The 24,952-nt window shown below is 38.9% G+C and overlaps 1 protein-coding gene across 1 annotated transcript in view; it reads right to left on the reverse strand.

Moving 5' to 3' along the window:
* RCAN1 (regulator of calcineurin 1) overlaps positions 1-24,419 on the reverse strand; it is a 40,974-nt gene extending 16,555 nt beyond the window's left edge. Inside the window, exon 1 of the mRNA XM_065862489.2 lies at positions 24,068-24,419. Within this exon, the coding sequence (XP_065718561.1) occupies positions 24,068-24,304 (237 nt within the window). The 5' untranslated portion in view covers positions 24,305-24,419. The remainder of the gene's footprint in view (positions 1-24,067) is intronic.
* Between the last annotated feature and the right edge of the window lie 533 nt (positions 24,420-24,952).

Genomic DNA, 24,952 nt, shown 5'->3' on the forward strand with positions numbered 1-24,952 from the left:
TATATTTTATAATAAGTTAGTTAGAGTAAAAGCTCAGTTTCAGCATCCTAGTCTTTTAAATATTGTTTGAGGAAAAAAAAAATGTATATATTTGTCCAGCTCTCTGGCTTTATGAAGCAAACACCAGTCATCACAGCAGGATTAAAAGGTGAGTGGCATTTTGAGTTCAATATTCTTCCACATGCATTAAAAACTTTCAGAAAAGACCAAAAGAAGTCAAGATATTTTTATCTCACTTTGTACATTCTAGATAATGAAGGAGATAGATAATGATAACAGGTCAGTACTGAGAGAAAAAGCAGAAGCAATGAATCCGTGTCAGGTTATCTTTATTCCCTACTCAACCTCTAAATCAAGAGTTACCATTATAAAGCATGAATCATTTAATATTAAAGCTTCAGATAAACCAATTTAAGAAGCTTCACTACTTTTTCTTTGAGCAACTACGGTTTTGCTTTCAAATCTGTTCTGGAACATTAAGATAATACTTTGGTGGTTTCTGGACCTATAACCAAGTATCTCTGATGTGTATTTCAGATCAACTGAATAGACAAAGAGTTCTGAAGTTTTTTGATGCAAGAAAACTGAAGCCAGCTGACATTTCTACTTATGATTTTGGAAGCTACTAGGAGTGTGCCACCAACCTGTGTTTTGGTATGACCTGCACCATCACCTCTACTCCTTGATTTCAGAGTGCACTGCAACACAACACAGCTATAACATGCTAAGCGAAAATTCCCAAACAAGCGACATTTGATGGTAGAAACCCAGACCTAGTCATTCCTGCCCGATTGTACTCAAACAGAACCAAAGCTTTTGAGCTGCCATGAATCTTCCATGATCACACAGGGGAAATCAAATCAGTTCACCATGGCTAGTTAAACAAAACAGCAGTAAGTAGGGATGGATACAACAGTATTCACTACTTAGTTCCACCTGTATTTTCCTATTGGAAGGTCTTAAAATTCTGCAATCTGAAGTACCTCTAGAACAGACACACAGTCCTCAAGGGCACTGCAAGTAAAATAGGCAGTTTGGGCCATCAGTGCAATAAGCATTCTATTTACTCCCCCAGAATAACAGCAAGGTGCTACCTTTACTCAAGCCAGTGGTCTTGGAGGTCCCTCCTCCCAGAAGCTGTTTCTCAACATCATGCTGGTAGACTTTTGAGAATTTGGATATAGTCTTATACCCAAAAGTAATATATGGGTGTCATTCTGTGGACTACTTCCCCTTACCTACAGAGTACAACTGATTCAAAAATCTTCAAGAGCTATTATTACTCTTTAATGGCATTTACTGAAGGTGTATACTGGCTTCCCTACAGTTTGATTACTGTAGAGAAACTTTGGAGAGCTTTCTTTGGAATAAAAAAATTGCAGAGAATGGTTTGGAACAGTCAATCAGTCTTTTCTCAAGGGATCTCCAAAACCTGTGAGACAATTGTTTATCATTTAATCAATAACTCTTGAAAGATTCAACTTTATTTCTTCTCTCTTCACTTGAAAATTTCAACTATTAAAGACATGCGAATTGCACACCAGGTTTGCTCCAAAGAACACCAGTTAACTTACTAATTTTCTTTCTCTTAATTCAACAGCTTTTCACATGACAGAAGAAAAAAAGAAAACTTCCACAGAAGGTTGCCTGCATCTATTGTTGTTATTTCAAAAGCAGAATAAATGAGAGATCCTGCTCAAATTACAAACATTTGTTTGAAGCCTGAAACTACAGACTTGCACCCCGAAGCTGTATGTCCTTTCAGCAGAAAGCCATAATGCCAAGGGATCCAAAGTTTTGACCACAGAAGTGTGCATCACCTATGGACGTCAGCAAGGTTTCTATGAAGTCAGGTGCTGAATTCAGCCATTTCTCTGGACACAGAAACTATCCACTTCACAATTACTCCACTGAGGGATTGAAAAAAACAAGAAGAAAAACACACACCACGTTCAAATAATGCACTGAGGACTTTTTTTTTTTTTTTAAACACAGACTCCAAAAGCACTGACAAGAAGGAAAGTAGCTGTTTTTACTGAATAGACTCTTACAAGATTTTGTTTTAATAGCAGCTTAAAATATATGAACAGTTGTCATGCTTGCATCATGCAGCCTACATATGTTCAAACAGAATACAAAGAGCTGTGCTCTATCACAAAAGGGCTATTTGCAGATTCAATGTGTGACAGTTTTCCAGCCAGGCATCTGAAAAAAATATCTACAGTGTGCTTATTCCTTCCTTGGAAAAATCCATGACTTACACTTCCATTTCCAAGCATTAAACACTAAATTCCTGTTCACTGACTTGTAACATAGAAGTGGTAATTTGGAAATTCCACTACAGAATATCTGAGTAACCAACCAGACTCATTCAGAAAACTTGTTCATTTGGCAAGAATATTCCAAATTTTTAAACATTTTTCAACATGTTTCCACTCCTGCAAGGAAGTCACTCAGATGATCCATAGGAAGTGGATTACAATTTTCACCTCATTCAAGTGTTCTGGAAGGGGATGAAGCCATCTAGCCCATGGCTCTTTCTCCAGAGGAGACAAGGAGTGATAATTGAAGAGCAAGTACAGCCTGCACTTCACCTCATCCCTAGCAGGAGGACAGCACAGAAATGCGTGAGGCACACATCACCCTGCCCACACGTGCTGCACAGGAGCTCCAGTGGCAGCAGCTCCAAAGCTGGGAGGCTGACCATATGGATGCCAAACCAAAAAACCCTCCTTCTTGTAGTCCTCAGATCTCCTTGGCTTTCACTATTCTTTGGATTTTAATTTCAAGCATTTTCCAAGTTGTGAGGGGCATTGTAGGACCTGTATCTTTCCCTGTGTGGGACATCGGTCTGTTTATAGCAATTTTTCAAAGCAATGTCTTTTCTTTGAAGAAAACAGTATAAGACATACTTTCATACAGTATATTTACATATACTGTTTATATACACACATACTTTCATACAGCATATTTACCGGCAACTATTTTTCTATTAATAACACCATTCCACCTGGAAAAATAACTTCTAAGTGCTAAAAACCAGCATCTAAAAGTTTGCAAAATTGAAGCAACTAAATAGAAAAGTGGACTTGTGAAAAAAAGTAGGTAGGATTTTATATGCTGGAAGTATTTTAGAACAGATAAACAACTTCTGATTAATTGAACTTTGTTTCATTGAGAAGAATATATTTACTAAGAGGCAAAACCAGAACAAGTAAATAGGTATTGCATAGCATTCTGTCAGTCCATATGGACAGATGATACAGAAGGAGACTATTCAAATACTCTTAACACCCGTGCAAACCAGCATCTGAAACTAAACCTGTTGAGGAAAGAACAGAGCCCTCTAGAGAAAAGTCTCCAAGAAACCCCACTACTTTGTTCAAAAGGTGACACTTTGAAAGAAAGGTGTTAACCTGAACTGAGCAACCATGATGCTCAATTATCATCAATTCACATAATGCCACCTTAAAGTCTGATCAGCACTAGAATTCCTCTCCACTCCAAAGCCCCAAAGCCATCCTGCACCTGGGAGCTATAAAGCATTCAGTCCAGAGTAGCTGGTGTCTCTTTGGAAAACACAAGAACAGAGCAAAGAATATTTACGACTGCTATATACCCAAGAAATATGTTAGAAAGCCCATAAAGGTTGTTCTCACCTGGAAAGCAGAAAACAGTCATTAGCAAATAGCATCTTAAGAGGTTAGGAATTTCTGAGGAGCACTCTACATTCACTTGGAGGATTATTAAGAGTCTATAACCCTATATTCAGACATCATTCAGCAGTAATCTCCTCAGGACATTACTTAAGCCTTTCTAGCATGATCTGGGGGAAAAAAAAAAAAGGCATTGTTTATTGTGCTTTACTTTGAAAGAGCTCCTTCATGCAATTGTAAATCCACAGAAGAAAAACATCCCTTAAAGTGATAGAAGGAGTTTTCTCAAAGTCATCATACAAAAAAAATGGACTGTCTTGAGCCTCTTAGCAAGTTTCACAAGCAAGTGCAGTTCCAGGATAAAGGGTTAAAGGACAGCATTTGTGATAGAGAGTTGCATGAAAATATCAGGGACTGGACAGAGAAGGAAGACCAAGGAGGAAGCACCTGGAACTTGGTTGTCAGCTATTCTGCTCGGCAGAAGCCAGCCAGGCAGCTTTTGAGAGTCTCCAGACAAGCTAGAACAAGTATCAGCATACGCCACAGGACATAAAGGAGGGAGAATTCAAAACTTCGTAGAACGTGTTGGCCAATGACACAAATGCAAAGACAGACATTTGTTCCACAATCTGTGAAATATGCTTAGTGTACAAAGGAATTTACAAGGTTTAGGGGCTCACTTAATCCACATGCTACAGTAAAATTTCAAAAATAAAAATCACTGGAAGTTACCTTACAAAAAAATTGTTCTGTTTTCCAGGAGTTTACAGATCTCAAAGATTAACAATGAGTGAGGGTTAAGGCCAATTTAGAAGGACCACCTCCTAACTTGCACATAAAGGCTGAAATGCATACTGAGCAAGCAATATGAATCTGAAAAGTATATTTGGCACAGCATGCATGCTTTTGGTTTTAAGAATGAGAGCACAAAGGCCAGAAGTGACAGAAAGAACAATAAGTGGCTATCTGGGGTATGGTAAAGGGCACAAAAAAAATCCAAATGGATGGAGAAGTGCAGTGGTAGGTTCAAGCTTGGTTCTATATACAAAGCAGGGGAAGACAGTGTTCAGCTTAACAGTGTCTTGTGTGGATAAGAACTAATTTTTAAAAGCCCCTTGTTATCAAATTTCTTCAGATGTGTTTAACTGAAGCTGAGGTATCCATCAACTTTTCAAAGAAATTCCAAGTTAAAGTTGCCTAAGAGCTATTCCTTTACATTGCCCTCTTTCAAAAATATTCCATTAAGCTAGCAAGACACAGTTCAGTACAGCTGAACTGGAAAAGTAAATGCAGCAGCTTTCACTAACTAAATAACAAAATATTCAGCCAATTCCACTAGAGTTAACTGGTCTAATCCAATAACATATCTGTGCACAAGTTGTGGCCCACAAAACAAAACAAACCCCCACACAACAAACCAACCCAAAACCCCAAACAAACACCACAAAACACAAGCCAACTTCCTATAAAGTCTCCTAAAAAAAACCTGGATGCTATAGTCTTTTCAGAGCAGGCTCTTGTCAAGAAAGAAGAAGCAGAAAAAAGTGAGACTTGTCAGCCATTCCATACTCACAGCTTCACATCTATAAAAGAATGTCAGTAGGTCCAAGCAACTCCCTTCCAAACACCAAGAGCTCCCCATGGCTTTTGGATCAACAGCCTGTGTCACAAAAACGACTGCAGGATTCACTCCAAGGAAGCTTGAAAGCTGTACTCCCTTACCCCACACACTGGCATTTCTGATATACCCTTTTAGTCTTGTAATGCCATAACCATTAACACTGTTCAGAACACACTTGTCAGTGCAAAAAGCATTAAAGTTCATATACTTCAATGCATTTGCATGGGTGAAACACACAACAGACTCTAGAACTTGGCTGATAATTAGACCGATAACATTGAAGAAAAAAAATGTTTATTACCATCCAGCAAAGAAATATTTGGCCAACTTACTGCATATGAGGATACCACTTTCCATCAGTTCTCTGAACAACAGCAATCAATACTGCAGTGTACGCACGTTACCAAATATGTAACTTGCGGAGTAGCAATGCAGAAGCCTTCATTTCTATAGACGTTTCAAATTGCGCAGTTTTTTAACCTTGCTTCGCTGTTACCCTGAAAGTAAATGCCTAACAGGCAAAGGGGAGAAGACAAGTAACAGTTTCAGAAGAGAGAATGAAAATGCCTACCCTTTAAATTATGCCAGAAGGAAAACACAGGTAGAAAAGGCAAGTTTAGAAAAAAGAGAAATAGCCTGAGCATCTTAAAAACTTTTCTTAAGATTCCCCCAAATAGCCACACCTTTTGTCTGATATTACATTTCATATTTATTTCAAAATCAGCATTTTTATAGAGATGTGAGAAAGCCAAAGAGCAGCAACTATAACTGCTTGCTGTTCTAACTATAGCTTTTCTTATTTATGCCATGTGATTTGTACAAAATCATGGAAAGCTGCACTATTTCCTGATAGCAGAAGGCAAAGAGTGGTCACTCAAATATTTATGTGCCTAATTCATTCCACTGGATTTTCCATAAGTGATTCACGGCTGTACTCAGCTTTCCTGGAAAACGTTTCACAAAGTCTATACAGTATGTAAAGTAGTATATTCTTGCTGTCTACTTTCTAATTGTGAACCTTTGAGACTCTCCTTTAAAAGCAAACAACATGTTTTAGTGACTTCTATCAAATGATTTTGTTAACTCAAGCACTCCTATACCCAGAATAACTGCCACCACAGCAAACATGCACATGCTTGTTTTCCTAAACAAGTTACTCCAGGCTTACACACAGTTCTACTTTGATATGTAACTAGACTTAGTATATCCTTTAATAGTCCGCTTTATCCTCTCACCCATCCTGATCCTGACATCGCTATTTTATGTCTTGATTCTGTTCCCAGTTAAAGTTAATGCCATAACACTGCCACTTTCCTAAATGAAAGGAGGATCAGGTCCTTATCTGTAAGCTCCTCTTAAAAGGGATTTATCACTGTTTAGATGTTGCTGCCAAAATGATAGACCAAAACCCCAAAACTATCAATAAATACAAAGTTCCCTGTTTAATACAACTGAAGGTAAGACTATGAGGACAGATTACAGCAATTGACTTTATGGCAAGCTCGAAAACCAGAGGCTGTTAGGCTTCAGTCAAAATACAAACAGTTCCTGCAAAAACAAGTTTCCAAGAGCAGAGTTGTCAGTAGATCTAATGCCCTTTCCACTAAGGGCTACTGTGTTTAATTAGCAGGACACTTATTGTCTATCAGTGTGTATGTGGGAAGAGAAAATCAACAGTCAAGTATATACATTCGAATCCCTTATCTATAGACACACTCCAACAGAACTGGAGTTTCCCAAACAATTCTTCTTGCTTCTTTAGAGCACGGTGGTAATTATAAACACTGACCTGATTGAAGATTTAGGTGACAATGATGTTCCACATGCCAAAAAATTTCCTTGGCCTCTTAAAAAGAGCATCTCTGAGGAGCCCTTTTCTGGCAAATCCTCTGAGACAGAACTCTTAAGAAACTGGGAAAGACAGTAGACTGGGGGTAAGGGGGTAGTGTATAATTTGATTTTGTTAAAAAATTTTGAAAATAAATCTAAATTATTTTCAATGCTTATTTTTCCTCAAAAATATTTTTTTAAATGCATATTTTTTACTCCATTTCCTATACATCCCCATTTACTAGAGCTCCAGCCTGAGATGCCCTCAGATTCAGGTTTTTTTAAAAAGGAAATTTAGAAAGAGCCTCTCCGAATACTTGCATCTTCTATTAAAAGCTTGTTCTTTTCTTGGAAGTCACAACATTACAAAGAGTTTGTTTACCTAGAGGGACTGTGAAGTAATTGTAAGTTCCCTGAAACTACTTGCCTGACTGGTTTCTAAAATCCCTTGTGGTGTTAGTTCAACACAGCACACACCAGTGAGGCCAACTTCAGTACTTGATCAAAGTTTGTTACCTTCCGTCTGATCAAGCCCAAATCAAGAGGGTACTACTTAAACAAATGAGTCTTCAAAGTAGTTCCCAGGACCCTCATCTCCTCCCATTTTCATTAAGAAATTTAAGGGAAACTTAATTTTGGTTAGCATGCAGATAAGCTCTAGGTATAGTGAAACCACATGCAACATTGTTTCACATTATTTACATCCGGGTTGCTGCCTCAAAGCAATTCAAAGACTCACAGATTGATTTCTCTCACCAAACATTTTTCCTGCTTAAAAAGGCAATACATTACCCAACTCCTCCTTTCCCATACAGTCTGACAAAGCACTACTCACATTTCTCATGGTTTGAATATAACTTACAAATTTCATTTTGATGAGAGCTTTACAGTCCTTGCCTCAGGCAAGTTCTGCTGGACTTCCATTAACCATTTGAAATTTAAGTGGGTTTACACTTATTCATTTTTACCAATTTTAGAAACATAGGTTATTACACATAAGTGAAACAGTGCTAGCAAAACAGGTTCAGTGTTGTAGAATAGTTCCTGTTTCCTAGTGAAGGAATTTAAATTAAAAAAATTTCAATGGGATATTAAACATGGATGTAATTCTCAGGTTTCCTTAGTGCCTTCAAATTTCTCGTTTACTTGTTCTTGTAGTCCCCCCGACCTTGTTTTGGAAAATAAAACCATAAAGCCTTTTCTCTGATCAAGGAAGAAAGGCAGCCAGCTCCCTTCAGGGCTCTGCCCTGAGCTATTCTTAGTCTGTTTGCTATTAATGTCACTCTCCAAGGTATTTCCGAGGAACTTTGTTAAGTTACTGCAACAATAACGTCCTAGTCAAAGGAAAGACTACTATTGTATACTTAGCCTTTAAGTAAATATTGAAATAAAGACGTCTTTCCCATGTGAACAGTTAAGGCTTATTTTTTCCTGATGAATTAGTTTTTGATTGGAACTACTTCTGTAAAAAGCTTGGAGATAAAGTGTTTTATTTCACCGGTTTGACTATGATGAGAACACACTAATTTGCTCAAGTGTTCTTCATAAAAACAGCTTGTGCGTGATTAACAGATACTCTTTTAGGAAACAGAGTTTCATAAATGCTGTATTTTTAACCACCACAGACTGGTCACTTTATCTCAAAATCATTCAACTCTGACAGCCTCTAAGGAAAGTACTACCTTCCTCCTTTCTAAAGCCAACCCAGAAAATTTTAGCTGACATTTCAAACCTGCCAAGCAGAGCAAAAAAGAGCTTACAACAAACATTTCCAGTACTATATTATGCAACCTAAATGTTACAAGGTTTTTGCAGATTTAAAAGGAAAATAATTACACCATGCTCAAATAAAACAATATGTAATGCAAAGAACTAACCAGAACAGTCAGCAAAAAAGTGATACTCTAAAATAATTTGGGGAGGTAAGGAGGGAGGTGGGAAAGGAGTGAGACATTAAACAATAATGTGCAAATACATTCAAAGATTGTCTGTTGGAAAAAAAGTGAGATGGAAAAAATCTTACCAGCAGTTCCCATAAGAAAACATGGTCTTGTGAACTTACAAAAGAAGCTACATTGTCAGCTACCTGTTCTGAGGCTCAGAAAAAAACAGTTAAATTGAAGATAAATCAACTTTCCAGGGTATGTTCTTCCTTACAGGAGAGAGAAAAAAAAGCCAATCAAATTACCCCACATACCTAAACTAGGAACACCTCTCTTCAATTGCTCTACTGTTTTGTCTGTAATTAAACACAAATACAGGATGCAGCAATTAGAGTAATTCCTTTTCTGTCTGATACAGATGACACTCAAATACACCATAAAATAAATACAATCATATCTGCCTGTTTGGTAGTAAACTCTAGTGTCCCACATTCAATTTATTTAAAAAAAATAAATAAAAGATTATTCATGTCAAGATTTAAGGTGACCTGGTATTCACTTCAAGAATTGAGAATTACAGCAAGTTGGTTTGCCTGCAGTCATTCTTTGGGTTTAGATTCATAGATTCAATTACTGTTTCCCACCAAACTCTCATGGTATGTCACACAGCTAATTTCTCAGTCTTCCTAGCCTTTGCTCCCATTAGATATGTCCAACTGTTCATACAGATCATGGCTGACTTTCTGAGCAAACACCACCACTCAGCATAACTGTTCCCAGCCCTGTACCAATTCTTCAGTGCCACAAGCAGCAGGTTCTCCAGCCAGAGAGCTGCCCTGGTGTGCAGGAGCCTGAAAGGGACCTCAGCTCCTCCACTGACATCACCTCAGCTTTTAGGCTACAGAAGCACAAACTGCTGATAGCTTATCTGTAAGCGGCTGTATCACATCGCAGTTCTGAAAGTACTGAAGTGTTGCAGCTGTATTTTTGTTCTCCTGCTACCTGGCTTTCCCAGAATCCTTCACCTCATACTTCGAGCTTATATTTGCTGTAAGAATACTCGGGCAATTTTAAGGATGAGATGATGGAGCAATTGCCCTCCTAATAACTTCAGTTAAACTATAGGTCCCAAGCACCAAGCTTCAGGAGTTTAAACCAGGTTTAGTCTAAGAACGGGAGAGATGGAAGCAAGAACAGTACAGATTTCAATAACTTCTACTTTCCAATTTACAATTAACCACTCAGTGATCAGAAGTTAATTCTTATCCTTTCATCTGGTTCTCCTATAATCTAGGAATAATTTTTTATTTATTTAGAAGGAATATCAGACTTCGCTTTTTAAGGCACCACATGCTCTCTGTTTCATTGCTTACCATAGCACTTTAAAGAATGTATTTACTAGAATAAGCTTCAATAGCTGATTAACTATGGGGAAAGAAACACTCCTCAAAAATAGACAGTGTCATCATCTGTTTCCCAGACCAAAGGACTCTTTAAATAGCATCAATTCAGGTCCCAGTCATGTGTTACAAGACTCTTCTTCATTGTCACTGTATTACAAGTTACAATGAGACTTGGCCATTCAGTGTTTGTTTACTTCTTGCACTGACTTCTTTTTTTTTCTGCAGGAATCTACCACAATACAGTCACTAAAATATTCTTAATGAAAATCCGATATTCGATAAAAAGCTAACTAAGAACATTTTCAGAGATAAAAGCTTCAAAATCCACATGGTGTTCTGTAACACCTGAGCATCTGTGCATTATGGAGGGGAAACATGGACTTGCAGCAGTGCATTAGAATTAAGCAGCTGCACATCATTTTATACTGGTTCACTCACTTTGACTAGCAAATATTTTGTGTATCTTTTAGGTTTCAAACACACCTTCGGGACTGTATCATCTATGGCAGGCATGTCAAACTCATTTTCACTGGGGGCCACATCAGGCTCACAGTTGCCTTCCAAGGACTGAACGTAATTTTAGGACTGGATAAATGTAACTACTCCTACTCAAATGAGTTTGACACCCCTGATATATGGGGTCAGAAGTTTATTATAGTAGGTAATACAGTATTATTTTCAGCTAGCAAGTTATAATTTGCTGTCATTGGCAGTATCTAGAAGGCAGTTCTTCAGAGGTTCCCAAGAAAGAAGCTGGCAACCTCAATATTTTTTTCCACTGAGCACGCACAGATCTCAGAATTGTCATCAGCTTTAAGAGTATGTTTAGCATTTTCAGAAGGGAAGGAACAAGCGCAAGATACCAAGGGGCAATGCTCTCACACAAACCCAGTTCATTCACACCAGAATGTGATGACAGGTTGACAACACTGGACAAGCTTGCACACACATATAACCTAGTGCCAGGAATTCTGCAAAATCCGTGCTATTAGAAGCAACTCGCAACCGCAACACTTATCCAGCTGTGGCCTTGTTATCGACTTAGCCCACTTCAGAGCCTTCAAAAGTCCTGCGAGATAAGGGCACTAAAGTGCAGAGCAGCTGCTCGGAAAGAATGGCTTCTTCCAAGATTGCAAGGCCGGCGTTGCCACGATGCCGCAACAGTAGCCCAACTTATCAACACTTCCCTCATCACAAGACACAAGCAACCTCCTCCTCTCGCTTTCAGTTCTGCTGCCTCTGTTTTCTAAAAGCAAAGTGAGGGTTTGGGGCATTTCTGCTCCTACAAGTATCCTTTGCTGCATGTTGTCACCTATCACTCTGCTACACTCAATATAGCTTATATTTAAAATTCAGTCTGCATACGTGTGCCAAATTTTATCAAAATTACCTAGTTTATCCTTTGAAAGACAAAGATAGTTAACATGAGAAACTAAATCTAGATATTTGTGGAGGGGTTTCGTTAGATGGAGATATGTTGTTGAATTAGTCAGGCCCAAAGGAATCTCAAGGCCACTTCGAGATGCTGAGAACAGAATCTGCTGTGAGAAAGAGGGGCGTTTCTTCATTAACAGGGCCTCAGCATGGCGTGAGTCTTCGGACTTATCATCGGTGGGGCTCCAGCGTGTGGACTGCCCATGATACTCATTTAGCGAATCCATGCTTGGAGCGTGGACGCGTGATTAGAGAATAGTTGTGTATATAAGGAGGCTTTATTCTGTAATAAATGGCTTTGCGTGATTCACAGTGAATCGGAGCACTGAGTCCTTTATCGCTCCAACAGATTTTACTTTGGCTTTTTTTTTTTTTTTAACTTAGAGGATCAGTGTGCATTTTAGTTATTTTTTTTCTTTCGATCTTTAGTTGTCACTTCCAAAAAATAAAGCAGCAGTTGTCCCAAAAATATTTTTCTAAATTGTTCTGTGTTTTTTCAGCTATGTCAGGTACATGAACTGTTATACTGACAGAAGATACAGCCACAACCATGATTAAATTTAATGAAAAAATAGTTTTGCAATTAACTACCATTAAAAAAATGCAACTATATTATGCCAAAACTACTACTTGAGGGATTGCAAAGTTAAAACGAATATTAGGACTAAACTGTATCAGAACAGCATGTGTTTAGGGGCTTTTTAAATGATGAGTTATTTATAGTGTGACAGCAGTATTTAAGTATGAAAGACATTATTGCAGGCAAGTTACAGATCCTACAGTGTTCATATTCAGACCACTCTTCTATGATGTTCCCTATGACTAAGGGAAAAACAAATGTCAAAGAAAAAAGTATACTTTAACATAGGAGTCTTTAGAAAACCACAGTAGCTATTCAGAAACAGGCTGGTATTTTTGTGAACTTTAAAGAATGAAATTTTCTACTGGAGTCAGGGAAGGAAGAATAGAAGATAGTTTCAAAATATTTTTAAAGAATGTTCTGGGTGAGTAGGAGAAGAACAATACAATTGCAATTACTCGTACTTCTAAGAAAATACTAAGCACACCCAGAAATTTCAGAAGTGTTTTAAAATATACTAATAAAGATATTAAAAAGCCACAGAAGAGGCTGAATTTTATCCTAAATCACATGCATTTTTTGTAAGGTTAATGTCTAATATACTGTAATTTTCTCAGGCATTTTAAGTTAGTAACATACTAGATACTGTGATAAATCATATAACTTGTATTTGCAAACATACAATATAATCAGTTACAGCTTTTTATCAGTCAAATAGTTTAACTGTCTGCCAAGTTTGTGAAACATCCTATGTAACTAACCCTTTTGTTGCAGCAGCCACACAACAGCAACACAAGGGCTGATTACTTCAACTGCTAGAGGAAATATCCTGGCTTAAAAAAAAAAAAATCCCAGCAAAATAGACATATGAACATCTGACATAAACAGACATGCCTCAGGATAATTTTGCTGCTGAGACACTACTGGTAACAAAAACCACTGGTATTTAAAGCTTTTGAGGTACTTACTAGTAGAGCTTTCAGGATGCATTTAATTTCTCTGTTTATATGGCAAGAATACATCTGTTTTGATTGAAGGGAAAACAAAACAAAACACGGTGATAGAAAATAATTCCTGAAACCATTACAGCTTCCTGAATATTCAAGGCAACAGTATTTTGCTTATGAACTTACTTTTCAATTAACATTGCTGAACACCATTGCGGTTCTGCATTTAATTCTATCTTCTGCTTCCTCCCCCATCCTTTAGAAATTTTCATTTTCCACTTTTTTCAGCAGGGGAGATGAAAACTTCACTGTGTGAGGCAATACTAATAAAACCTATAGTTTTACTTTGGCAGCTTACTAAGGAAGAAACAAGGGATGTAGCTGCCACTCAAGTAGTTAATTAAGGAACAATCTCTCCTGAAATTGCCTCCTGTGAAGAATTCTTGCACTGAGTCCACCACAGGCTAGTTTCCCAATATCGCTTTTGAAGTTTGCTTGGCATATACCGATGAAAAATAAATATTTTAAAATGTGTATAAAGTTATTATACTCCTCTGGGGCAAGTGACCTTCTCCCCTCCTCCTTTCTCAACAGAAAACTACCTGACTCCTGATGCAAAGGCTTCACCTGTTTATGCCTAATAAGTGGGCTCTATTTAGTGTCCTTAAATTATACGCTGCAACGAGGCGTGAACACAGTTAATAGAAGTCACAATGATTTAACCTAGTCTCTGATCCGATTATTCTTTTGGTTATACAACTCCAGGCAAGAGTTATTCATACTTTCCACTGCCTGCAAGAGCAGCTGTTTCACTATCAGCCCTGAGCTTCAGGAAAATTCAAGCCCTTAATCACTGTCTCCATTAGCCAACCGATCTCTGCTATCAGCCTGATGCGATATGGCCGAAGTGCCAAGTAGTCTAACTACAGGAAATAGATTAAAAAAGCCATCCTGCAAAGAAGTGTCCACATACCTCAGAAGTTGGACAAATACCACTCATGAGTTCCCACTGATTCCCTCTCATACAAACCATGCACACAAGCTTTCTCCACAATACTTCACAAGTAGGTATGCTCTGTTTGACACAAGAAAACATCTCTTATTGTTTCATATCATAGGCTGCAAGAAATATAGAGTTCTTCATTCTTAATTAATCTTTTAGTCTTTTGCCCATATTTAAGTTCATCTCCTCCCTGAACTGGGCATACCAGTCTGCGACATATACATTCCCAAAAAGCAGGACTAAAAGCAGCCTCAGTTTCCTCTAGTAATGGAGGTATTAGTACTGCAGCTTCCCAGCAAAACCACCAGCCCTGAATAAATTATCAAAATTTTATTAAAAAATATCAGAGATGGGAGTTGTTCTTAGTACGTGTTACTAAATGTGTTATCTAAATTTGTTGGGTTACACCCTCCCTTTCTCATATCTTCACTTGAAGTCCACAAATATGTTCTATTTAATTATATGGATTACAACCAACTCCTTCAACTACAAAAATCCAAAAGGGGAAAAAACAATTTATTATAACAATATAGCTTGTGTCTTCTGGCATTTCACCAGCTCAGTTACTCTGTCTTCCTATCTTTACAGAGAAAGGAAACACTACCTCTAGGAAAGAGAGAAACAATTCCCCATGACTTTCAGCCAATTTTTATTCGGAAAGTATCCCGATTTTCATCCAGACAGTCTCTTGTTTTGAAAGCAGACCCAAAACTTCACAGAAGCTTCCAGAATGGTATTCCTTCTATTGAAGAAAACAAAGTGATTTTGTTTTACTCACCACAGCAGCACCTAAAAGTTTAAAACTTTTTTTTTAAGGGTACAAAGATATAATAAAGATATAATAATTATTCTTCTCCTTGTCAATCATCTGCCAAATGACTCAAGTTTATTGTGTCACAAACATCCTCCAGCCAGGCTGAAAACAGACAGGAAAAACTAATCACAATACTTTCAACTCACTCCTACTTCATTCTCATAATAGGGCAGTTTGGTCACATTTACCACCCCTAAAACCACTTTTGCGTCAAAGAGATATACTGTTTATGGTGTTCGCGTGGGGTGTGTGTTGTATTTTCATAGCACCTTTCGTACTTGAGGAACAAGAAGTAACTAAAATCCAATTGTACTCTGAGCTCAACAGATAAGAGTGCATTTTCCTTCCAGGAAATTAGCCAATATAAAAATAAGCCCAAAAAAGAAAACCTCAAAAAGGAAAAACAATTCAAAGCCAACTACTAACTTCTGAACTACCTGAAAATCTGTGAAGAGGAAAGTTTATCTTGGACAGTAAGGCAACACGTTAATAAATGAAACCCACTGCACACACTCTGAGTATTGATAGCTCTGCTTTTATGAGTGATACCAGTAATACATAACTCACATGGTTGATGAAAAGAAGAAAGCCATTCTAATTATCTTTGGCAGTAGATGTTTGGAGGAAGGGACAAAAGGTATAAAGTCAGGTACATACAGACTACTCTTCTTCCATCTAGTCGTGGCAATAGCAATTCACAACCTCTGAGGATTAAGTTACATACACTGTCCTTAACAGATACTGCTCATGAATTAATCCCACCCCTTTTTAATGTTAGGGTTCCTGGACTCCCAAACATTCTAGGACAATGACTTCCACAGCATTACACATATGCACAAAATAACATTTTAGATCTCAGTCCCAAATTCAGAGTCAGTGAAGACAGTGAATATTTTGGCTTCACCAATACATTTCTAGCATATTCTTATTTCCTATGAGAAAAATAAGAGTACAAACATTCCATACAGTGGCTCCCTCCCACATCTCCCCTCTGTCATGTAAATGTACCATATATGAACTTTGTGTAACTGTTTTTCATTGTCATTTCATTTTCTGACATTCAGTTAGGACACTAAGCAGCATATTCTTTATTAATGACCAATATTACCTGTAAATCTAAGTTTATAAACATTGCTTATTACAACTTACCCAACTGAATAGGTGTTTTCAGTAACAAACTGCGGTAGAATTCAGCCTTCTGTATGACAGTTGCTGAAAAGACTGTCTTTTTATCATTTTAAACCTATTCTGCATAGGACAGTTCAGTCATTGCTGATCTTGATCATTTTATTAATGCCCATGTTACTGAGGTGCTTGGGATAAGTTTCAAGTTAGTATCCCATCTTACAGTCTGTAGTTATTTTCATATTTTTGTTTTTACATGAGTATGTATGTGCCAGTAATCCTGGAGAACAAAGCTAAATTTATTCCTAAAAAAAACCCACAGATACAAAGAATATAAGGAAATGAACTCCATAGCATTCTAATGTATACTAGACTTGTTGGTATGACCAGAGCACAGTGATTTAAACCAGATAAAGTTCTTCCAAGTTTCCATTTGATTTTCCAGGAAGATTAAAGCTCTTAATCTTGTTGCAGCACAGATCTTGCCTCTGATGTATTTTCATGACTTTGAGCTAGTGGTTAGAGTATTGGATCATATGGAAATATTTCTGTCAATATCTCCAACATCTATGGTACTCATGACAATTTTACAATATTTGGTTTTATTTTTAGGTATTTTTAAGCCACCCAACAACCACCTTGTGCAGCATTACTGAAATTGTTCCTAAACAATGACAAATGTGACTGGTGCTTACTCTTACTCTCACTCCATCTGTATGACCTATCTTAGCATATTAAATATTATATATCTTTATAAGTAGAAATGAAATGGAGGTATATGCATTACTCATGGACTGGAACTAGCAGCACACTTCAAGGACTTAACCACTACTAGGATTTTTGACGCAAAAAAAAAGTATCACTATATTTCACCTGATCTAAGAGACTTATAGAAAGTCCAAGAGGGATATAAATCCAAACCTGCTTTAAAATACCTCCTCTTAACAAGACAAATATACTCAAAGCTGCAACATGAGGGTTCTCTGTGAGCTCCTTATTTTATCAAGGCTTTAAAGAGTTGTGTTCAAGGTATCTCAGACTGCATCATAACCAAAAACTACAGAAATGAAAATAATTCTCTCCCCCCTTGCAAAATCAGCCTTTTGACTACAATTTCAGGGTATTATCTATATTTTCACAAAAAGCATAACTAACATTCAGACAACAGTTAAACGAAGCCACCTAAGTCACCATTCAATGTCTCGAAGTCCAAGTACTGTATGTACAGTCTCTTCAAACCCCTCTACTCCAGCTTAAAACTAGAGTATTCAGCACAAAATTTATTCAAATCACCTTTATGATTTGCATTTCATTGAATTATTTATTTGAAATTTATTAAAATCACCTCTCAGCATCCCACATGACAACTGGGAAGAAATAACCAGAAAACCTACTCCAGGCTCACAGGTCAAAACCAACTACTCAAGTGAGAAGACTGGAGACACCACCCTTAAGCTAAACAGGCACACTACAATTGAATACAACATTAATACTTGGCAATATGTACATCAGTATTCATATTTTAATTCTGTTTTCTTATCAAGGCAGAGGATAGAAAGAATAGACAACAACAACAAAAAAAAGAAGACAGCATTGTCACCAAACTAACTACAAGCATTAAAATCTCTACTTACTTTGAGTCTATAAAGTGTTTAGCTTTTGTTTTCAACATGAGAAATACTCTAACTCCACTCTCTCTGGTTATTTCACCTCTTTATGAGGACCTCTAAGGTTTACATACAGAATGCACATACAGTATAAAGTGTTAGAGTTTTTCATATTATTCATAAACTATGCCATCTTTTTAGACAATTTTATTTTTATTTTTTTAAGACCCTCAGAAGCTGAGTCTAGGCATCCCAATGACTCTCAGGAGCTCATGTTTGTCCTCAGATGCAGAGATATGAACAAGTGCTGCTTGTGCACTTGGCAGACTGGATGCATCTCAGGAGCCATAAAACTGCATTAGTATGGTATTATGCTCTACTACAACATTAAAGATGATTACATGAGCCATCGCATTGTATTTATAAGGCTTCCAGAATTCAAGTCACTCAAAAGTCTGCCTCAACCTGTTAATAGCTGCAGAATAAATCTGCATCATCTGAAAGTACAGGAGCTAAATACTTCAATAAGTTTTATTGCAAAAATAATTCATCATGGAAGCTTTTTTTTTTTAAAAAAATCCTTAATTGTTTTACTGTTCAGTATAAAAACAGGTTATCGGGATATGATTTTGAACAAGTGTCTTAACTCTGGGCTTCTTTGGAAAGCAATAGCATAGAAAGAACTATAAATATTGTCATTAAAAAATTATTTGAGAAAATCACTGTCAGAGAAAGAATGAAATACTTCAAAATATAAGCAAAAAAAGTACAGATGCTATGAACTAATTTTTACGTTCCCCCTACGGGAACATTTTTTCAAAAACAGAGCTGTAGTCACAAAAATATAAACATGTAAAAACACCTTCTTGAAATTTACTTTTATTTTTTTTTAAATGTAATCCAATATGATTAACAAACTTTAAGTAAAAGGATTAATGAGGCATGTGACTGGGACAGGAAGAGATTACAAGAAAACCCAAGTACTATTTTGTAAAGAAAGTTTTGTAAATGCTCCTGAGAAACTTAAACTTGTGTAAAGTAGAAGTAATTCTCTAAGTATTTAAGAAAACACAAAATACATTCAACATCTCATGACTATTCCAGTAGGCTGTAAGTCAATTAAGAATTTCTAAAAGCATGGCTCATTTAACAACAGGTTTATTTTCAGATCAGTTCACAAACAAGTTTTTCCATACTGAAACTATATAAATCTAAAGGAAGAGCAGAATTTTAAAGCTATGATAATCATTAACAAGATGCAATACACCTACCATTACTGCTTTTTTCTTGGTTACATTACTGCAGAGATTTCTGACCTTATTTAAGCCTTAGCTTCAAACAATTATAATCCTTCTCTCTATTTATTTAAAAAAAAAAAAAAAAAAAAAAGGATCCCAGATACTGTTTCACAGCCAGTTCTACTTTTGCTTGCTACTGGAGGTTATGTGAGGACACAGACTACTGCAGAAGACTGGCTCACTCCTACTTCTAGTGCACTTTAAAGCAATCAAGCTAAGTGAAGTTTTCCCTAGCAAGCTCCAGAAAAAAACCCCAAACTATCACTATGACACAACTGCCTGTTTCCATGAATTATCTACGAACGTAAGCTTTTGTTAATTATGGGAAACATTAATACATTCAGTAGTTTGCAGTAATTTCCAAGATTTAGCAAATTAAGGCAATCATAGATATTGTAAAGAAATTTAAGGAACTCAACCTGTTCTAAGGAAAATTAGCTGCATCAAAAAACTTCTCTCTCTTAGCCCTAAAAACCAATTATTTTCTCAGTAGCCTAAAGATGAATTATTTCTGTATACTCTTTATGTTCCTCTTTTACTCTTCACGAATTGAGTGATACTTGCCTACAATTAAGCTGAAATGGAATCCTGGCAGTTAGAACAGACCTAGGTAACTTACTTAGCAAAAGGCTAGCAGAGCACAAACGAAGTTATTGAGCACTCCCTGTGGCTCTACTCAGTACTTTAAAGTCATCAGTGAAGTGTGCCACATCCCTCCAGGATTACAAAATACAAGCAAGCCTATTACCTACTGGGCTTGCCATTTGACAGTAGACGTTCTATAAAAAAACCCCGAGTGTCCTCTACTGACATAAAAAGGCTCCTAAAAATTGAATACCAGTTGAGAAGGATGGAAATATGCAAAACATAACTGCTGGCGCTGATAATTAGTTACTGACACCTTTTTTCTTTTTCTTTTTTTTTTTTTTTTTTTTAAGAACACAGGAATACAGTTACAATAGCTCAAACTCATCTGCATGTTGCATGAAGAAATACTGCTTTTATCTAAGAATTACAATTCCTCAAGCATAGAGTCAACATTAAAACTATCAAAAAGCTGGGGGTTAAAGGTGGAAGTCATTTCAGGAAAGCAGAACAGCATTTTTTCCAAGGTAATTAGCCAACTTGAAGATCAGATAACACACTTTCATTTAGATAATTTCTTGTACTTTGGTGAAAACGAAAGAGAAAGCAGAATCTAGAGGTATTCCTCCAAATGTGCTTTAGAAAGACTTCAGTATTAAAGCGTTCTCTGGAAGATTTTGGAACCAGCACTGAAAAACTAGTCGCGAGGTATTTAAGCAAATCAGATTCTCTCTTATGAGAAGAAAGCAGAGAACAGAGAACTAGAATTATTACCTTACTTGAAAAGATGATCTATTTTTAAGATATTAATTGTAAACCAAATAAAAATTCTTCAGATTTCTCAACTGTGACATCAACATCTCATTTAAAAGGAGGAAAAAAAAAAAAGACGAAGAACAAGAACATACAACCAGCATTTCAGGTGTAAATCACAGTTTGGGAAGGGGTAGGGCAAAATGGAAAGAGTTGTTGTCAGCCATTGCCTGGCTGTCCTATCTCACCTTTGATTGGATCAACCCTCCTCAAATAGGGCAATCCAGGATTAAGTGGTCTACTGAAAAAAACAAAACAAAACAAAAACACACACACAAAAAAAAACCCCACACACCAAAAAAACAAACAAACAAAAACCCACTAACTGTATAGACAAGGTATTTTAGGAGTGTTATATACACTGGAAAAGTAGGAAGCTCGCAAAACAGAAGGAAGCACACTGTACACACTAAGACACATAGAACATTTATTAAAACACTATGTCTAGGGATGTCATATTTTGCAATGTCTTTATTCTTCTATCATCACAGAAGTAGTTACACACTTTTGCTACATTGATAAGAGCAAGTTTAATTTTTCTGTAGGTACTCTACAGTAAACTAAGTGAACTTTGTTAAGGAGTTAATTTTAAGAAAGTGAAGCCTTTGAGTTGTTATTATCTTGGAATCATTTCCAGATGCTAAATTGTCACTCTAGACCAGAAGATCTTCATTTTCTTGTATCTCAGAATCAGTAAATGCCAATATAAAACTGGGTGCATGCACAGAAGGCTCTGCAATCTCTTCCTCATTTTTAATACAACCTTACTCTTTTCACACCACGCAACAGCAGTATGCCAAAGCCACCTTTCACACACATCCAAAATGACCAAGATCCAGCCATAGTGCTGCATCCCACCTCTTCTCTCTTTGTAATTGCCTGACATCTGGCAAATGGAACACATTAAAAAGGTATCCAGCCCATGAATATACTGTTTTTCTACACAGCAGTGGCACATTTGTCTGTAAGAAGTTAGCTCTTACCATCTCTATAATTGTATTAACTGAAGCTAAATTACATATTCCAATGTCAGAGATTCATCTGGCCAAAACCTGTTTTTTCAATCTCTTAAGCCTGGTGCAACCTACCAAATTTATAAAACACCAGGTCCCAAGCACCTCAACTTTTTTTTTTTTAAATTTTTCCTTCTTTATAAAGCTTTGAGAAAGATTTTTCTTTCCTCTTGGATACATATATTTATTCAAGACAATTCTTCCATTCTGCGCCTTAGGAATCAAAATTTTAAAAGCAATAGCTATGCTGCAGTAACTGTCATCCACGGTTAAGATCAGACAGTTTATGCTGAGATGATTAACTTAAAATTAATTTGTTATTATTTTAAGTAATCTGCATCCCTTCCTGCTGCATCTCTCGGCAAGAAAAAAAAAAAAAGTAGCTTAAACAATATTTTATTGTAGTGCTAAGGATACATAAGACTTTGTCCTGATCTAAATTGTCTGGAGACAAAGATTCTTCGAAATCAAAACAGAAAGAAAGAAAAATTATTTAAGTGTTCCAATACCTCCTGGTCTTGCATGGGATTATGCACTTACATTGTCATCCATCTAACTGCTCTTTCAAAACATGCACTTCAAGGTTACATGAATCCATCTGAGAAAATATCATGACTACATGTAACTGATGATATCACATAGAACTCATTGCAGATGTTTCCTGAGTATATCGGAGTTAATTAAATAGGGTCAATTCCAACAAACACCCCATTCCCATCATACCTGCAGGTGCCAGAAGTGATATAAAGTATTTTTCCATTAAAAGTTACACAACCTGAGAAAGTAACAGGAGAAGCAGCTACATTGTACTCCAATTTCCAGTTCACTTTTAATGCATAATGACTGTTACCAGGGTTAAGCTGTTGGACTACTACTATAACAAGTCTAAATTGTTTTTCACAAAGTGACAGTAAATTATTTTAGTAGGATTTTAAACCAGTACCATTGTTGCCTAGTTTTTCAAGTCCACTTCATTTAACTTCCATCTGTTTAAAAACAAAACATTTCCTTCAATATCAAAGTCGCTAGAAAATTGAAGCTTGGTATCAAAACCAAGTATAAAAACAAAGAGAAAAGTTAGTTTCACTCATTCTTTAATACTGGCCATGGCTAAGAGAAGCAAAAGGATGGAAAATTCAGATTGATTTGAATTCCTTCATCAGGAAGGCCACAGATATCACGAGAAGTCAACCTGAAATATTTATACCCACTTATTACACCCAGGGCTGCAGTTTACTTCAGACAGTTTACAGCATTCCTCAGACAGCTGCTGTTACCTTTTTCTGCTCTGGAATAACGGTTGGTAATTTTGTTTGAGCAGTCCTCAACTCAGACAAGCGCTGCAGATCTGTGTGCAATCCCCAACAACTCCCTCTGCCTGCAGGCAGGAGGTTTCTGCATCCCCTTGGACCCCTGCCTACTAACAACTGCCTCTCCTGCGTGTCAGGCTCTCAGATCTCCAAGGCTACCTTCTGTCTCAAACGCCTTTGGGCGCATCAACAAACTGCTGTTTCTCGCCAAACCACACCGCTTTGAACAGAGGTCGTGGGCAGGTGTGGGTTTTGCGTTTTTTTTTTGTTTGTTTTTTTTAAGTCTTTTGCTCTCTGCACCTCTTCACCATGACCTAGGGCTTCAGGTCAGCACGCTGGGCTGAGCCTCTGCGTCAGATCCACTGACAGGGACCCGAGAGAATCACAGAATGTTAGGGATTGGAAGGGACCTCGACAGATCATCTAGTCCAATCCCCCTGCTGGAGCAGGAACGCCTAGGTGAGGTTACACAAGAATGTGTCCAGGAGGGTTTTGAATGTCTCCGGAGAAGGAGACTTCCACAACCTTCCTGGGCAGCCTGTTCCAGTGCTCTGTCACCCTCACTGAGAAGAAGTTTCTTCTCAAATTTAGATGGAACTTCCTGTGTTTCAGTTTATACCCACTGCCCCTTGTCCTACCATTGGTTGTCACCGAGAAGAGCCTGGCTCCATCCTCGTGACACTCACCCTTTACGTATTTATAAACATTAATGAGGTCACCCCTCAGTCTCCTCTTCTCCAAGCTAAAGAGAAGCCTTAACACACCGCGCTCGCGAAACGGCCGGCCAGTCGGAGCTGAGCCACCGCGCCACCCGACCACTCGCTTTGTGTTAAGGGAGCGGGCGGGGAGGCAGAGCCGTAGCCTCGGCCCCTCCAGCCTCCTGAGAGAGAGAGCGGCCGCGGAGACCAAGGCGCCCGCCAGGAGCCGGGCGGAGGCGGGCCGGCCCCTGCCCCTCAGACCCCGCCGCCGCACGGCGCCGGCCCGCAGCGCCCGCCCCCGCCGCAGGCCGCCGCTCCCCACACACACGCGCAGCCCAGGGCAGCGGCGGCGCCGCCGGCAGCGGCTCCTCACCGGCAGAGGGAGCCGGCCCGCAGCCGCTGCTCGCGATCCCCCGGCGCTAGGGCGGGCCCACCCGCCGCGCTCACCCGGCACGGGCCGTCCTGGAAGACGCGCGGGTCCAGGTTGCAGGCGATGGTTGCGGTGGGCAGGTCCCGCAGCGCCACCGCCTCCATCTCGCCGTCAACGAAGCTCCAGTCCGTCTCGGCCTCGGGCGGCAGCGCCTCCTCCTCTTCCTCCGCTTCGCCAGCCGGCAGCGGCTGCTGGAGCTGCGGCTCCTCCTGCCCCGCCGGGCCCCTCCCGCCGCTGTCGCCGCCGCTCTCCATGGCCGGGGGCGAGCGGAGCCCCCGCAGGGCGGAGCCCGGCGGCCACTGGGGTGGTGGCGAGCGCCCCGCTCCTCCCTCCGCCTTGGGGCGCGCACACAAAACTTAGAGCTCCCTCCTGCCCCCGCCCTTTTTGTTGCCTTAACCCCCGCGCCGGTTTAACTGGCACCTTACTTCACCCCCACCTCCCGCGCGCAGGCCGCACGGCGCCTTGTGAGCCAATAGGAAGCCGCTTTCACAGCAACAGGTGGCCTGCCCGCGCCTGGCGCCGCTTCCGCCATCTTGAGTGAGGGCGGGGGGACGGCTGTCTGCGGGCGGTGAGCGAGCCGGGGGTCGTGGGGCGGACACCCGTGGGGCAGCAGCACACGCACGAGAGGCAAGGGTGGGATGGGGGGCGAGGTGACCCAGCAGCTGAGGTTGGGCACGCACCTGGTGGGTGCGGCCGTCCGGTATGGGATGGTGGCGGCAACCCAGGGCCAAGGTGAGCGGCCAAGGGCTGCTGCGGTGGCACTGCTGTGTTTGCAGCACGACTGGAGCACAGAACAACACATCTTGATTTAGAGGATAAGGGACGTTGTGCAACAAGCAGACGAATAAAAACACCACCTTCCTCAAACACCTACAAATCAGCCGAAAGGCACCATTGTGTAC

The sequence above is a fragment of the Patagioenas fasciata genome, chromosome 1 (genome assembly GCF_037038585.1).
Source record: "Patagioenas fasciata isolate bPatFas1 chromosome 1, bPatFas1.hap1, whole genome shotgun sequence".
NCBI lineage: Eukaryota > Metazoa > Chordata > Aves > Columbiformes > Columbidae > Patagioenas > Patagioenas fasciata.